We start from the raw sequence: 16,401 nt of genomic DNA, 5'->3' as shown, positions 1-16,401 counted from the left end.
ATCTTCAGAGGTCTAAGGTAACCTTATTTTCTTCTAGAATCCCTAGTGATGACAGAAGAAGGACTTCTATAAGGAGAGTTATTCTATTTTTTTACCAGAGATGGATGCCAGAGTATCACCTCCTCTAGTTATATAGCCTAGTCTGATGGGCCCCTACCCCCTACCACTTCTCTTAATCTTAGGTTGGAACTTAAACTTCTTTTTAAGGGCAATGACATCCCTCATTTTAAAGACAAATTTAACTTCTTTTGGGTTCATATTTTGGTTTGAGGCGAAAAATAAAGAAGATGGTAATGGAAAATACCTAGAAATGAGTTTGTCTACTTGGATTAGAGCTAAAATAAGTTTGTGGTTTTCAATTTTTTTTTTTTTTTAGAAATTATAGAAAGTAAAAAGATAGAGGTAAGAATGACTAGGTTTATAAAGAAAATATCTTTCTACCCACATCATTGAATTGAATAACTTTTCATGTCATTTTAGGTCTCTAATAATTCACTCAATTACCGCATTAAATACAAGTCGTCATTTTATCCCCAAGGGTCAACCCCTTCAATAAAAATGAGCCATCTGGCCAAGAAAATCTCAATAGTTTTATGTGGGACAATCAAATCCTATGAGGAAGGTAAAAGAACTTTCATTTACTAATAGTAACCTTTAAAAAATCTTTGCATAAAAAATATACAAAGACTTATAGGGCTACTAATAGAACAATATATTTTTTTGGATCCTCATTTAAAGGAACTAGAGGCCAAGTGATAACCTATTATTTTTGGGCTCAACCAAACACTAAGCTCTAGCATATATAAGCCCAACGAACCACCAGATCCAATATCTTTAGACTTAGTTGAGCACTTATCCTACATGCGTACAAATTTATTTTCTTTCTGATAAAGTCGAAGATATTTTTTTCTCTGATAAAACCAAAGATATTTTTTCTCTATCAAGTATACTTTACTCTCTGATAGAGTCAAATATATATATATATTAAAAGGTTGAATACTACTAAAATTAAAAGACCCTTGAGTTATTCTTTCATAGAAAAATAAAAAAAATGAATTATAAAAATTTTAATTATTATTTTTTAATATATTTTTTTTTGGTTAAAAATATATCAAAATAATTAAATATTAAAAAATTATTTTTTTAAAAAATTACCGTTAGATAGCAATGCAAAAAGGCACCTGACCCCCCCTCCTACCCTTCAAAGTGTCCATCAACATTCTCCCAAAGTAATTAAAAAAACGAAAGAAAAAAGAAAAAGCTTGCGTTAAACGGACGCAGACGGTAAGGATAAGAGGATGTGTACAGTAAAATCTTCAAAATAAATCCCTTGCGTTTCCAACCAATCTCAATCCTAACCGTTGGATGATCAGATAAAATCAAAATTAAAAAACCCATCCCCTTCACCCCCTCTCTCTCTCTCACTCACTCACTGTGAAACGAAGAGAAGAAGAAAGAGAGGGGGAGCGCGAAAGGGAAACAAAAACAAGAGAAGAGTCGGTTGGAATGGATCCAGACCAAGTAGCAAAGGCGTTTGTTGAGCACTACTATTCTACGTTCGATGCGAACAGAGCTGGATTAGCGAATCTGTATCAAGACGGTTCCATGCTTACTTTTGAAGGTCAAAAGACGCAGGGATCCCAGAATATCGTTGCTAAACTTATCGCTCTCCCTTTCCAGCAGTGCAAGCATCTCATCACCACCGTTGATTGCCAGCCTTCTGGTCCTGCTGGTGGTATGCTTGTTTTTGTCTCCGGTAATCTCCAGCTCGCCGGCGAACAGCATGCTCTCAAGTTCAGCCAGGTATTTCTTTTTAATCTCTTTCTGAGGTGTGCTTGGATTGATCTGTGATTTTTACAGATTTTATTCACGATCTGATTGAAATTAATTGTTGCTGTTAGGATCTTAAGTTTTTTTTTTTAAATAATAATTTTTGTGTTTTGTTTTCTTGTTTATTTTTAATTTTTTATTTGTTTTGCTAGATCTAGGGTTTACTTGTGGGCGCCTTCTTGAAATTTCCAGTTATATTATTGTATTTGTATCTATTTTATGCGTGTCTAGAGTCTTAAAGGCCTTTTAAGTTCTTGAAATAGCAGGGACCTGAAATGAATTTTTTTCTGGGTACCCATTTTTTTAATCTATTATTTACAATGGTTTAACTTTTTTGGTTTTTTTTCCTGCAAATATGGGCTGGACCATTTCTTAATGTTTATGCAAATTCTTTGGGCTGCTGTATGATTTTCAACCAAGTATGTTTTTCCTTGTTTCCAATTGTTGTTCAAGGTTTTTTTATTTATTAGATATATATGAGATGCTTAGACACTTATATTTTCTGTTCTTTGAAAGTTTGTTTGGTGCTCTACCTCCGACAATTTCATAGGTGGCTATTCATTTCATTGGATAAAAATTCAAATGATTAAATCTCCTAGACAAGGGCAGTTAAACGTTGGAGTAAATGCTCTAAAGCTCAAACTGAAAACCCCAACTCTTTGTGGTCTTTGGAGTTGGTCTTCATTATGTTTCTTGTGATGAAACCAGTTTGATGAATGCTTGTGTTGTCAGAAGCTCGCTTTGTTGTAAGATAGATTATGAGGACTTTAAGAAGCTCGTTATTTAGGTGGTTTTGAAAAAGGTTTTGGATGTGTTTTGCTAATTTTGTTTGACATCTTCCTGTCAGTGAACTACTGGGAAGTAGTAAGGTTTTTGCTTGTCTTAAGGTTCATTTTTTATGGTTTATACAGTTTTGGGTCCTAAGTGCATACTTTTAACTAGCTGATAGACATGCATATGCTTAGCAGGTAGAGGATGAGTTCTCCTGTTAGTGGGATGGGTTCTCTAATCATTTGTATATTGGCATCTATCAATTTGGTTCATCTGAATTTTTCGTGCATGTAATTTTGAAGGCCAGTGTTAAGTTGGCATATGATGATATGGCGCTGACCTTTTTTTTTCCTGTCCTTTTTCTAGCATTGTTAAAGTACTTGGTGGATGGTTATATTGATCTCTGTGATCTTTAAATCTTTTGAAGTTTAATTTTGTGGTGTATGTTCCATCATGCATTTATTTCTTTATCTGCTATTCTGGGACCGAAAGGTAAATATTTCCTTTTATTCTCCTAACTAAAATTTCCTGCCGTACATTCTGCTCTCAGATGTTCCATTTAATGCCAACTCCACAGGGAAGCTTTTACGTGTTCAATGACATATTCAGGTTGAACTATGCTTGAAGACAAGAGTGGTCACTCCAAATCTATTTTGCTCATAATGTCCAGGATTAAACATCTTTCATTATATCTGTTCAGTTCTAGGCATTTTAAATGAAGACTGGGATTTTTGGTTGGTTTTATTTAATGTTACGTTGTTACCAAAGTTTATAGATTGCAATATTGTGGCTGGTTGAATTGTTAAAAGATACTTTGTTGGATTACTGTTTAAAGAAACTGGTGTTGGAGATTTCAAAACATTCTCCGAAAAATTGAATTCTAAACTTCATGGTTCAGTGTTGCAGATTTTGCTTTCAACAACTGCCGTCTCTTGCTACTTTAGTAGTATGTGGGTTGTATCCACATTAAATTACCCGAGTAATGCCATTGTTTCTATGTTTAATTATCATGGTGGTTAGCTAGGCGCGCCTCCATGGAGGGGCAAATGGACCCAATTGACTAGTCAGATATGAAAAAATTGTTGTGATGTATATGTTCTGAAGGCTCCAGATGCACTTTTCAATTTTCGAATCTGTTTAGCCTGACCAGGTTGTCAAAGCAAATTCTTCCTGATAGCTGAAGCTTGCTTTTGAATTGCACTGCTGTGCTCCATTTCGGCTGTAGAGCTTGCTTATTGTTTTTACGATCACTTTTCAGCTTGAATACAGGCAATAAGATAAAGAACTGTGTAGTTTTTCGCCGTGTGGTGCTTTAGATAGCTAATGCTGTCTGTGGCTTGTTCAGTATCCAAAAAAATATCTGGCGCTCCGCTACCCCTGCACACCAAAACATAGAAATCTGGCTTTATGGTCAAGGAAATATGATGTTGTATTAGCATTTATGGATATTGAACGTACATAGCAGTCCAGGTGAACTGCTATGTACAATGGCCATAGCCTTCCCATTTATTGTTGCCTAACGATGGCCATAACCATTAATTTTCCATTCCACAGCGGCCAATATCCTTAATTCATGAAACGTCAATTTTCAACGTTCATTTGGAAGAATAGGCTGTTCAGCAACTGAAGTTTTGTGGTATCCGCAGTTCTTTTAACTGTTTCTTTACAAAAAGGGAACACATGGGCTCGGTTAGCTTGAAACCCTCGATGTTGATTATTTAATGATTTCGTTTTGCAGTCACTCTCAAATGCATCTTGATTGCAGTACAGCAGCAGCTCACTCAAAAAGAAGCAGGCCTTGCTCACAATTTAGACGCGATGAGAAGTCATGTTTTACTCTTTGCTTTCCAAAATCTCAACCCATCTAGACAAGTCAACATAATTTCCTCTCCCTGTAAAAGCCTTTGCTTATACCTGGATGCCATGAAGACTGTTAACATTTGGTTTCTAGAAAATCTGAACATGCAATTACAATAATGCATCGCATAGGCAGAGTTCTGGCCCTTCACTTTAGCGATGAATCATTACAGATCATATACCAGGGAAGAGCATGATAAATTACCCTTCCTGGGTTCGCTTTCAAATGCACTCCAGATGTTACGAGTGCTTTTCACCATTAGAACCTAAATCGATACGCGGAAGCTCCAGAATTTAAAGAGGAGGAACGTTGACAGGAACCTCTTCTGACTGCTGTTTTTCTGAATCTTGGTCATGGGCTCTGGGATCTTTCAGCATCCCAGTTAACATGCTTCCAAAGGATTTAAACGGGTGTCTCATCCCATCTTTAACTTTCAAAATGAGGGACACCTCAGATACCTGCCAGGCAACAGTGAGGACAATCATCATTGAAAGAAGGCAATGAGTAACAAAATTCTGCCTCCTCACTTTTCTAAGCTCTTTCACTATCTCTTCAGCTGCAGCATTCTCCCTGCTGCCACCATACGCAGGACCTTCTTCCCCATGTTTTGACACCGCTTCACCGATTGCAGGAGAATTTACATCCTCCGTTGCAGATGATAGCTCAGATTGCACAAGTTTGGCATCATCCCCTTTTAGTGATTCCAACTGTTAATACATGCGGGACTAGCTACGTTAATTCTAATCTTACATTCAAACCAAGACAACGAGACATAATATGAACAGATTATACAACAAAAGCTAATCAATCTATATATATTTTTTCCCGTGTTTAAATATACCAATACGCAAAATGAAAGATATTATTTCTAGAAAGTCAAATCAGACACAAGAAATGATTTCAAAACTCCTCTAGAGAGATGTTTTTACCTCAGAAAGTAACTTGGAGAGAAGCTGATCACTATCATCCGGGAGGAGACCATCATCACAAGAGGTTTCTTTGTTTCTTTTCTCTGCTAAGAGCTTCTTGATTGCTTGATCAATGAGCTCCAGTTTCTTGGCTGATTCTTCCATGGCTAATTAGGTTAGGCTATGAATATGATATGGATGGGAGGAGAAATGACAAAACAAGCCAGATGATGAAATGAATATAGTCGAACTCTCTAACTAGAAGCTTATCATGTTTGAGAAGAAGCCACGTGGCCTTGTAATCTCTCAAAATGACAACCATCCATAGTGCGCTGTCTATTGCATTTTGCACTTAGGCCAACAATTTCAGGCGACGCAGACACATCGGAGTTCCTTTTGCTTGCATTTCTACTAGTGAATCTCCAACAACATCAATTCTTCATTTTACGTACATAAAGGGAAGATTTTTTTTTTCTTTTAACAATGACTAAGATCCTCAATATGGTGAATTCTTCCATCTCAGTTGCCTAGTTAGCAAGATGTCCAGAGTTACCTTTGATACTCTGACTCACGAGGGAACAAGGTTCTGGTGCATATCTTTCACCAGACCTTTAAGCCCCATATATATATATATATATATCGTTTTACTATCGTGAACTACAACCTAAGTAATTGGACAACATCTCAATATTTTACAAAAAAAAATAATATGGATTTATAGTGTATAACAGGTATCAGTCTAATACAAACTATCAAAAAAAATTCTCATTTTACTATCGTGAACTACAACCTAAGTAATTGGACAACACCTAAATATTTTACTAGAAAAAATAATATGAATCTATAGCGTATAGCAAACACCAATCTAATACAAACTATTAAAAAAAAACAAACCTGAAATTAACATTAATATATATATATATATATATATATATATATATATTAATTTCAATTATATCCTTCAATGTTAAATTTGTTAGAGATTGACCTATATATATTTTTTAATTTATTTTTTATAAGGTTATTCTAAACTCATGACCTGAACTGTAGGTTTGACGAGTTAACTCGACTGACTCGAGTTTTTTTTCCCTTTTGTTAATTGATTTTTTCCCTTCAATTTCATCATTTAATATTGGATTAATAGGAAATTAGACTTCATAATTTATTTCGGTCTGCTTTCTATGAGATTATCTTCATTTCATGACTCGAGTATTAGGTTTGGTGGCTTAGCCTTGAATGAACCGAGTTGTTTTTTGTGCCTTTTTAATATGTTGTTTTTTCAATTTTATCTTTCAACACTAAGTTGATTAATAATTGAGTTTCATAATTAGTTTCAATTTGTTTTCTATTAGGTTATCTCGTTATTATGATCTGGATCTCAAGTTTGGTAAGTTAACCCAGGTAGACTTGAGCTATTTTTTAATTGATTTTTTACAATTTTATCCTTCAGCATTGAATTTATTGAAAATTAAATTTCATAATTTATTTTGATTTACTTTTTATAATTTTATCATGATCTCATGACTTAATATACGACTTGACAGTTTAACCTAAGTTGACTCAAGTTGATAAAATATGTTGTCGTCTTAATGTTTATTAAAAAAATCTTATATTAAATATATATTTTGAGTTAAACTATGTTTTTATCATTTATCCGGATAGTCTTTAAACCCACTAAAATAATCGAGTCATATCAAATCTATGTTCACATAGTTTATTTTTTTCTACTAGAAAAAAAAAAAAAACATTAACACCACCAACCACCAAGATAATTTTTTTTATGTTGACAAAAAAAAAAATGTAACCCACGCAGGACAATCATCCAGTGTCATCTCTATCCAATGATAAGGCTTGAACCTAAAAATCCTTCTATATCTTGAGTCAATTCCATACCTCTTGTGGTAACCATTGTTTGCCATCATTCATCAGGCTGTACTTGGTAAGTGCTTAACAAAGAACCAAAAAGTTTAATCCCAATATGCCACAAGATTAGTTCAGCAGAGACGAGGCAAGTCCACTGCAAGAAGAGTGAAACTGCTTCGAAATATGGTGGTTGCTTAATAATTGATTTTTCAATATTTCCCATTAATACTTCAATATTTAATTTTTCATGATAACAAGCAGCAGGGAAATAATATACCCCTCTCAAGCGCCCCAAAGGACTCGAGAGAGAGAGACCAGGACTATCAACACGGTCATGCATGTATAATAGGGTTAGATTTATGACTTTACATATTGAAGAATTTATGTTGGTTTCCAAGAGAAAATAGAAACTACATCAAACTCACCAGAGACCATTTACAGCACTTACAAGCAGCATCTAACCAATCAACATGGGATAATGCGCTAATCATTCTAAAGACTATTGTGAATGCAAAAGCCATTATACACGGTTGAATCAAGAACCCTCCAATCCAAACTTAAGATTAGTCAACATCCGTAAGTACAGTACATCAGAAGTTGCTTCTACTTGAAATGGTACAAGATCATTTTCCATCTCAATCGCATCAGCCAGAGAAGTAGATGCTGCTGGTTCACTGGTGCCACCAAGTTCCGCCTGCATGAATGGTTGAAGAATTCACAAGTTAGGCCAAAACAAATCAACATCTGTCCACCACAGAAACACTAAAATCAAACGGTGACTCTCTTGGGATAATCATGGTGAAATAATAGTAGGAACGATTATCTTGTTAAAATTTTACGGTTGATTCAAAGATAAAATGGCAGAAACTCACAATTTATCCACCCCTTCATACCTGACTTTATATTTTCAACAGTGTAATTAGGCTAAAAATAACATTATCAAACAACATGATATGGGATTCATCATATTTCAAGAACACGCATGAAAAAGAACAAAATTACATAATTGTTTCTTGTTAATTCTATCAAATTGCTTGTTCAAAAAAATCCCATCAACTTCAACTGATGCTTAGATGTAAAAGGCTTAAAAAAACACATTAACCATTTGCATTAGAAATCATGGACATTCAAATTCCATGTAAAGTGTAAACACAGTTTTCTGATCTATTTACCTTAGCTTGGCGGTATTGTTTCAGCGTCCGATGATATTGCTGACGTGCATCTGGAGACTTAACCATTGATAGCACACGTGAGACAGCCTCATTAATAGCTCCATCCACTTTCTGTTTGCGGAAAATCTTGAGAATATCTTCATCTTCACTTTCATCAATGGATTCCATCACATTCCGGAAACCTCGCAAACCGATTCCTTTGCGTCGCCACCGCAATACTGCCTTATCTAGAATTCCAACAGCCCAGCATATTATCTTGTAGTTCCTCCTAATCTGATAGCCTCTCACATGAGCCTGCCAAAATACCAAAAAAGTGCTCAATCCAGGTTGCTGTACTCATCAAAATGAATGGATGTTATATACTCAATGGCTCATTGATTGTGCTATTTGATACATCAATACACGAGCTGTCTACATGCTGACTAAAGCACACTGGTCATGATTTTATTACATGCTATTTTGAAAAACAGAGATAAAATTAGATCTGTGGTGAAAAGATATAGCACCTGTATCTTCACAACTTTCTGTCTAAGTGCTAGAAAATCCCTGCGACTTTTCCATCCTCGATATTTCTTCTGAATGGATAATGCAGCTGAATTAATGACATGGGAATTATTACGGAAGGCCAGCTTTGACATAGACGAAAGCCCTTGAATTTCACCAGCACAGATACCATACTCATCTAAACTAGTAGCTTCTCTCTGTAATCGCTTTCTGAAAGAATGAGCACGAAAAGCAGATTGTATTCGTGCAGCTGCCAGAGCTGCATTCCGTGCCGCAGCCAAGGTATCTTTAAGTAAAATCTGATCTTCAGTGGCAGCAAAGCTCTCCTTTGAGATGCTATCTAAAGTTCTTTCAGCTTGAACCTCAGCAGAGCCTATAGAAAGCTGACTTTCCTCCAGTCTGAGAGATGAAAGATGGCTAGTTAGTGCCACCTCTGAAAGATAACCTGCAAGTCCCATGTGCCCACTGGTGGCAGCAATGGATGCTGGGGTTTTGCCAATTGGATCTTGTGGACTAGGATCAGTCACAGCCCCAGCTGATGCACCAGAAGCTAAAAGGGAAGCCACCATTTTTTCCCTGTCACAGAAAATAATGATCACCATTCAAAAACTACCAGGCAATTAATAACAATTTTGGTATGAGATTTAATACATTCTACGTCATAACCCAACAACATCATCTGTAATCATTTTCTGTTTTAGTTCATTTGGTATATTGGCGAGTTAGAAGCTAATTCTGCCATTCCATCTCTTGCTGTCTCAAAACTAGTCAACTCAATCTTTTCAAAAGCTCCAAACATATACTGAAAGTTACAGGTCTATAACTAGATGCCCTTTCCTTTTGTTGAAAGTATCCATGGATATTCCCTTGAGCTATAAGTTGTAAGCCTCTTCTTCCTTTTCAAGACTAACAATCTCTACAGCCAAAATCAATATATAAAAAACTATGAAAACACATCAGGTTTTAAGTTACCTTCCAAAATGAGCAGCCCAGTGGAGAGCGGTCCACCCATTAATGTCACGGAAATTTATACTGACTCCATGACTGAGAATTGGACTTAAGGCCCACTCAAAGCCTAACCCAGCAACCATGTGAATGATCCCTTGCTCTTTCTTGGAAAATGAACACCCAGGTTGATCATGTCCTTCCTGAGACTTGGAGGAAAGCCATTGCTGCAGCTTGTCATTCAGAAGTTGTTGCAGAAGCCAATCGACTGTCATGGATGAAGTTCCACTGCCAACTAAGAGAGCCTCTATGATATCACCCCATGTATCATCATCAGCCTTCAATTCTCTCAGAAGATGAATTCCCATTTCTACAGAGTCTCCTCTCTGCAAAGAATAATCAGACAGAAGCATCTGCACAAATCTGAAAAGTAACAATAGCTCATCTGGACTCTTAGTAGCTTCTGTCTGGGATAAGATACAGTGAGCACAACTACTATCCTTAGCTCGGTACTCAAAGCCTCTGATCTCACTGCAGGACTCCCGATTGCCAGAAGTAACGCAGAGAGTGACCTTTCCGGGATGGTGGGGAGGACACTCACAACGAATGACACCTTCTTGAATGATTTGAAGAGGAACCTCAATGTCACCGAACATGCACATCCATGAAGACTCCAATGGGTCACAGAGAAATGATCCAACAATGATGACCTGCATTAAGAATCAAGGCTTGAAAATTTGGACTTGAATTTCTTAATTGAGATCTAAAAAGAAAAAACTCCTCAAAACAATGCATAAGAGAAGTCCAGTGGTGCATCAGGAAGGTTTATGAGATCCTTGCTGTTTAGTTTGCAAGCAAATTGGTAGTTCAAAGAAGGTTCACCAAAACATCGAGTTATTAGGAAGGACAATTGAACTTCCAGTAAATAGTCTTATCTGGTTTTTCAAATGGTACCAATCAGAACCAGGGTTGGGATTGCTGTCCATGAAATTTTGAATTAATCTTAGCCTAGAAAGAGAGTGCAGCAATCTATCACTTAGAATTGGCATCAGACAAGCATAAGATGATTCTGGTCTTGCACTGATTTTATAATTTATTTGCAACATGATCATGGAGTACATGCTGCATCCAAGCACCTCAGTGTCCTGGAATATATAGTCATGTTTTTCTAATTTCTTAAAACCTGTCTTCATTGAATTCAGGAACCAATTTAGCCAGATCATAAACTAGGAATAAGTTATAAGAGATTTGTTTCCTCCATTTCCTTCTATCCTGGTGAAGAATGAGGATGGTTGCAAATAGGCTGTCAGGTAGCATAAAACTAGTCACATCTCACATGACATGGTGTCGGATGGATGCATCTGTGAAAGCATAAAAGCAAAAGAAATGGATGCACACATCCAGAAACAAGGAAAACTGTACTATCAAATTAGAAGTATGTCACGTTGCACTGAAGGAGCAGCCTATTTTTACATGCATATTAATGAGTTTGTACATTCTTCAAACTACACAACAGTTCCATTCTTGGAATAATACTGCCATCTCAATGAATGAATAATGAGAAATGTTGTAAACAGCATAGCAGTTCATGGAATCTGATGACTCATACCTTTGTAGCCTCAGTGGCATAACCCCATTCTGGGGATATTTCATGGATAGTAAACTTCTGCTGCTGTGCAACTGTCAAATTTGAATCTGCTTCATTGGGTATTCCAAGATGGTCTTGGTCATATAGCATTGCATAGAAGTTGGAATTGTTTTCATGTGTTTCTATCACAGAAGAATATGCAGGGAGTTCAAAACTTTCAACTTCTTGAGGCAGCAACAAAAAAGCTGGTAATATGAAAAAATGTTAAAAGCTTGATGCAAGTTCATTAGATGCTGAAAATTAAAATGTCAATCACTATTAAGGGAATAAGATATCATACAGTTTCTGACATTGGGTTCATTGAAATTTATCCAATAAGAGTTTTCTTGCTCTTGAGCTGGTTCTGCACTTAAAGAGGACTTGGTCTTTTCCTGTTGAAAGATACAGCCATCAATAAACAATACAACCATAATATAAGAGGATATCAAAGAGGTAACAGAAAGCTATATGCCCATTTACAGTGTCCATATATTTCACCTGGTACTCAATGCCTGATGAAGTCTCATAGGACTCAATCCCTTCATTCCAGGGAAGGGGTTCTTCACTTCCATCTGTATAATAATGTGAATATGGTTGCTGGTAAGCGCCACTATCACCTAAAAACCATAAAGCCATCAGCAGCTCTTTATTGCTTCCTTTCCTATTATATCTTATTTATACATCAATGAAGAAATGAAGGCAGATACCTAAACAAAAACCTAGTAGATCTCATAGTTTCCATTTACAGCACCAATGCAAGAACAAGCATGGAGTAACACTAGCAAGGAATGACTAAAGAATCTCCAACAAGTGTTTTCAGGAGGTAGCAAGCTGGTTGCCAAAAGTCCAAAATTCCAGGTTTTCAAAGAACAAGAGAATAATTGGTGGTCAGACCACAACTAAAATAAAAGGATCATATTGAACAAAATGTGGACCTTGGAAGATGAATAACCTCTCCATCCATGATGAAAAGATCACTTTTAATCCATTAATTCTCAGAGGCCATGTACAAGTAAGTGTGAAATATCCCGAATAGCAACTTGATGAGTAATGAAACTCGGTGCCTCAACCTCATCAAGCCTCAACATCTGATGACATTGGAAATTCTTTTCCCTTTTCAACACAATTGTGATTCTAATAGAACTACAACATATGCTGTAAGAAAGACAAGTATCAGGTCCACAATCTCGAATTTACATTGGAACAATTACAGAATCAGAAAGATGTATATTGTATTCACCTTCCAATCACGACTCTAGTATTCCTCTCAACCATTTATTGACCATCATACCAAAACAAATCCATTGGACTTCATCTGTGAGGGAATTTTATTTTCCCTTATTTTATTTGAGTATTATGGTGAGAGTTTTACTCACAAACTGTCTGTCAAATAAAACCTCTTCTGGAATCTCTGGTATGCCTCTCTCTCAACAGGTAAGATTTGAACCACGGATATAAGACAACCCAGCCATTTATGACCACCTGAGCTAAGTCGTAGAAATTAATAAAACTGAAACCCAGAACAATAGCAAACAAAACATTGCACTCAAGAATTGGACTTGCAAAATTTTAAGCCAGTGACACTGAATAAAATTAAATGAAACTAATGAAACAAATAAGAAACTAATGTCAGATATAGAAAAAAAGACGATTACCAATACTAAACATGACATAAGGATACAAATTAAACGATTCAAATAAAATTAAATGCAGCCAGACATAATGCAGCTTCGATAAACTAGCAGAAGAAGAATGTCATGTTTAAATGAGTACAAGCACCGAATAAAGACAAAACAAACCTGCATCCTGAAGAGGTGCAAGATTGTTTCTCTCTAGTTGATTTCCAGCAAGTCCACCATAAGATTGATAATCAACAATATACAGTGATCCATGAAGTAAATTCTTAGATTGATCCTCTTTGGAGATGTTATTTACATATTCCAGAATTTTTGTATCATTTATGGCTCCCACTTCAGCACCAAATGGGCCAATTTCTTCAGCACTGTCCTCATTCAAACTCAACTGCTCCTCCAGCCTTCGGAAAAATTGAGTAACCTCATTATTAGCAGAACTAGTAAACTCTGCTGTCCTATCCACCCCATTGTCCTTGATATCTAATCCAGAGCTAACATCTACAGATGCTGGACTGGAAAAACTATGGTATGGTTCAGAGGTAGATCCTTGAGTCTGACTAGTATTAGTGCCGGGACTATAAGAGAATATGGGTGATAGCTGTGCAGCAGATCCAGGAGATGGTTTTCCCTGTAGACAAATAAGTGAATGGTGACATTAATTTGCTATTCATAACAGGCTGTGCAACATTTGACCAGAAATTATTTGATGCCAAACCAAAGGACTGATAGGAAACTAAAATAGAGAGGTTGAGAGTGATCGGTTGAGCAAGCATGATGGAAATAGCAAGGTCATATATTAACGTTGAAACAAGAAATACTACAGAATTTGTTGTTTTTGCATAGGTCCTAACAGCTCACCTCAGTGATGTCTCTATAATGGACAAGCACGATGTGCTCAAATGCCCTGCCAAGAAAGTAATATGTCAGCAGATATGACCCAACACTTTTACCATCCATTCCTTGCTCATTAAAAGTGAGAGTTGTTAAAATGGCCTTGACTCTGAGGATAATGTTAGATTAGCTTTCCTGTGTTTTGCATAAAACTTACATTTCCACTTGCCTCAAAAGCTTTCATGAATATGAGATATTCTCTAAGATCACAGCACATCATAAAAGGAAACAAATAGTTGCATAACAGTACAGAGTATACTCACCGGTCCAGCATCCAATAGCTGCGTCTCTGAAAATTTTGGTTTTGCTCGCCATGAGCATAATAACAATTTAAAGCCTCAACGTTTCCAACCTAATCATCCAAGTAAAAATGTCAATACACAGAACTCCATGGACTTTAAGATAAACACTAAACGCGTTTCGCTAAACCTGTCCAACAGCCATTTTCAACATGTAGGACACCATTCTAATGCATTCATCCTTATAATTGATGCATCTAATACCTAATACTATGAATGGGATCAATAATCATATACTTAAGAGAAAATGATGACAACCACACAAAAAAGTGAATGGTGATTGTATGTGCCAAGGAGTTGAAGCAATACAGAAATGAATATTGAGATTTGAAGGCGTTGAAATAGCACCTTAAGCCTTTCATGTGCTTCTCCAACACTTCTTCCATCCTTCTTTTTACGCCAATTATGACCATCTCTTCTAAAGAACTTAAGAACCCTTTTATTAAATAGAAACAAAGACCCACCTGTTCAACACTTTCACACTGTAAGTGACTAATTAGAAGTAATTTTCAATTATTAATTAAAAAAAAACCATAAATTACTTACTGGTTGGCTTTTGAGGTGGTTTCTCTGTGAACTGATACTTATCATGATTCTGTAAAATAAAAACCACTTCTGCTGGTTTCAGCCACCGCGTTTGTGCTTCTTCAAACAGACTATTGATATCATACCCTGGTTCCATTCCAAATTTCAATAAGAAAAAAAATTGCTGATCATCTTCAGAATATTATCACAGTAATTCATTTTAAAACAAAATAAATAAAAATCTTACCTGATTGCAGCATGTTCGAATTAATTTCTCAAAAAAAGAGAAGAAATTAATCTAACTGGAAGAATTGCAGAGAGAGAACCAAAAAAAGAAAACAAAGAAAGACAGACTTCACTTCACTTCACTTTGTACTCGATCATGTGAACCGGAGACTCCAATTTATTGAGCACGAATTCTACTGGAACAAGAAACGGAAGTCTCTAACTAGTAAGCCGTGCTTACGGCCTGGATGTATCAATCCTGGACCGGTTTTTTAAAGCTTAAAACTGGAAGAAACGAACGAGAGGGGGGTGGAATTTTTTACCACACCGTTTTTCGAGGTTTTAACTTTTAAGATAATAAACGAAAAAACAAAACACGACAGAGAAACGAAAACGTGGAGACACTGAAGGAAATTATCTGGTGTTTCGATTATACCCGATATATTTTGACGTTGATGCTGTTCAAGGATTTTTTTCACTTGTACTAAACTAAACCTTTCACGAAATATCCAGATGAGCCCATAGCCGCAATTTAACTTCATAAGAACAAGAAACTATTATGAGGTAGCCTGCCCGATATAATTTCTGAGTTGCCCGTGACTCGGCCCGATACAGAGAAGTCAAGCAAAGCTGTGTTGTGTTGTTGACCACATCATCCGAGTCCACTCCCGATTTTGAGTCCTGCACCGGTGGGGTTCCATTAGCGGTGCTATCAAAGGGTCGGTGTAATTCAAGGGTGTTTTGGTCATTTGGCTGTTCTCAATATAGTGGCGATGTTGCTGTCTCTTCTGGTTGACAAGAAACAATTTATATAGTGGCAATGACTGTTCGCAGAAGTGGTGGGTGGGGGGGACCATACAGACAGAAGCGTTAACAACACGTTGTAAAGATGCATTCCACTCGATCAATTTTTTTTTTTCATATTTTTATATTTTTGACCATGTTGATTTCAAAATAAATTTTAAAAAATTAAAAAAATATTATTTTAATATATTTAATAAGTAGAAAAAAATTTAAAATATAATATCTACTTACATTTTCAAACAAGTCCAAAAAAACTATTCAAGACCTGTGCTTGGCGATGAGGTGATTTTATATAAAAAAAATTGGATCGTCTATTGTTTTATATAAATTTGAACATATTTATGTTTCTTTCAAAATTTGATCACAGCCCAACATGTCCAATCATAAACATGCTTTGCATTAGAGTCATCCTCGTGTTCATGTTTAAACGACCTCGTATAAATTTTCAACATTTGATTTGATATAAATATGTTAAAGTCCTATCAAACATAGATAGATGGCAATACACTTTTTTTTTTAATCTTGAGAGGGTTTTTTTATTTTTA

General features: G+C 36.0%; 3 protein-coding genes across 5 annotated transcripts; 1 reads left to right on the top strand and 2 right to left on the bottom strand.

Annotated features, from left to right (window-relative positions):
* The first annotated feature begins 1,343 nt into the window (after nucleotides 1–1,343).
* Nucleotides 1,344–3,506, top strand: LOC133680819 (nuclear transport factor 2B). The gene is made up of 2 exons (XM_062103820.1): nucleotides 1,344–1,803; nucleotides 3,152–3,506. Exons 1-2 carry the CDS (start codon nucleotides 1,507–1,509, stop codon nucleotides 3,224–3,226), a joined length of 372 nt encoding a protein of 123 aa, XP_061959804.1. The 5' UTR covers nucleotides 1,344–1,506; the 3' UTR covers nucleotides 3,227–3,506.
* A 1,014-nt stretch (nucleotides 3,507–4,520) lies between these two features.
* On the bottom strand, nucleotides 4,521–5,771 carry LOC133680817 (uncharacterized). 2 transcript variants are annotated; one of them, XM_062103819.1, is made up of 3 exons: nucleotides 5,389–5,771; nucleotides 4,987–5,166; nucleotides 4,521–4,917 (listed from the first exon to the last, which is right to left on the bottom strand). In XM_062103819.1, the coding sequence occupies exons 1-3, from the start codon at nucleotides 5,530–5,532 to the stop codon at nucleotides 4,753–4,755; spliced, it is 489 nt and encodes a 162-aa protein (XP_061959803.1). In that variant the 5' UTR covers nucleotides 5,533–5,771; the 3' UTR covers nucleotides 4,521–4,752. The 2 variants fall into 2 exon arrangements, with proteins under 2 accessions (XP_061959803.1, XP_061959802.1); XM_062103818.1 differs by having other exon boundaries at nucleotides 4,521–5,166; nucleotides 5,389–5,751.
* A 1,798-nt stretch (nucleotides 5,772–7,569) lies between these two features.
* Nucleotides 7,570–15,819, bottom strand: LOC133680816 (calmodulin-binding transcription activator 4-like). Of its 2 annotated transcripts, none has more exons than XM_062103817.1 (13): nucleotides 15,075–15,819; nucleotides 14,849–14,974; nucleotides 14,651–14,766; nucleotides 14,267–14,355; nucleotides 13,971–14,016; nucleotides 13,278–13,740; nucleotides 11,977–12,095; nucleotides 11,780–11,870; nucleotides 11,461–11,684; nucleotides 9,879–10,561; nucleotides 8,909–9,482; nucleotides 8,403–8,696; nucleotides 7,570–7,924 (listed from the first exon to the last, which is right to left on the bottom strand). In XM_062103817.1, the coding sequence occupies exons 1-13, from the start codon at nucleotides 15,085–15,087 to the stop codon at nucleotides 7,766–7,768; spliced, it is 2,997 nt and encodes a 998-aa protein (XP_061959801.1). In that variant the 5' UTR covers nucleotides 15,088–15,819; the 3' UTR covers nucleotides 7,570–7,765. The 2 variants fall into 2 exon arrangements, with proteins under 2 accessions (XP_061959801.1, XP_061959800.1); XM_062103816.1 differs by having other exon boundaries at nucleotides 15,489–15,819.
* Between the last annotated feature and the right edge of the window lie 582 nt (nucleotides 15,820–16,401).

The sequence above is a fragment of the Populus nigra genome, chromosome 1 (genome assembly GCF_951802175.1).
Source record: "Populus nigra chromosome 1, ddPopNigr1.1, whole genome shotgun sequence".
Lineage (NCBI taxonomy): Eukaryota > Viridiplantae > Streptophyta > Magnoliopsida > Malpighiales > Salicaceae > Populus > Populus nigra.
Note: the sequence above shows the minus strand (reverse complement) of the source record. Positions and strands in the feature narration are given on the sequence as shown.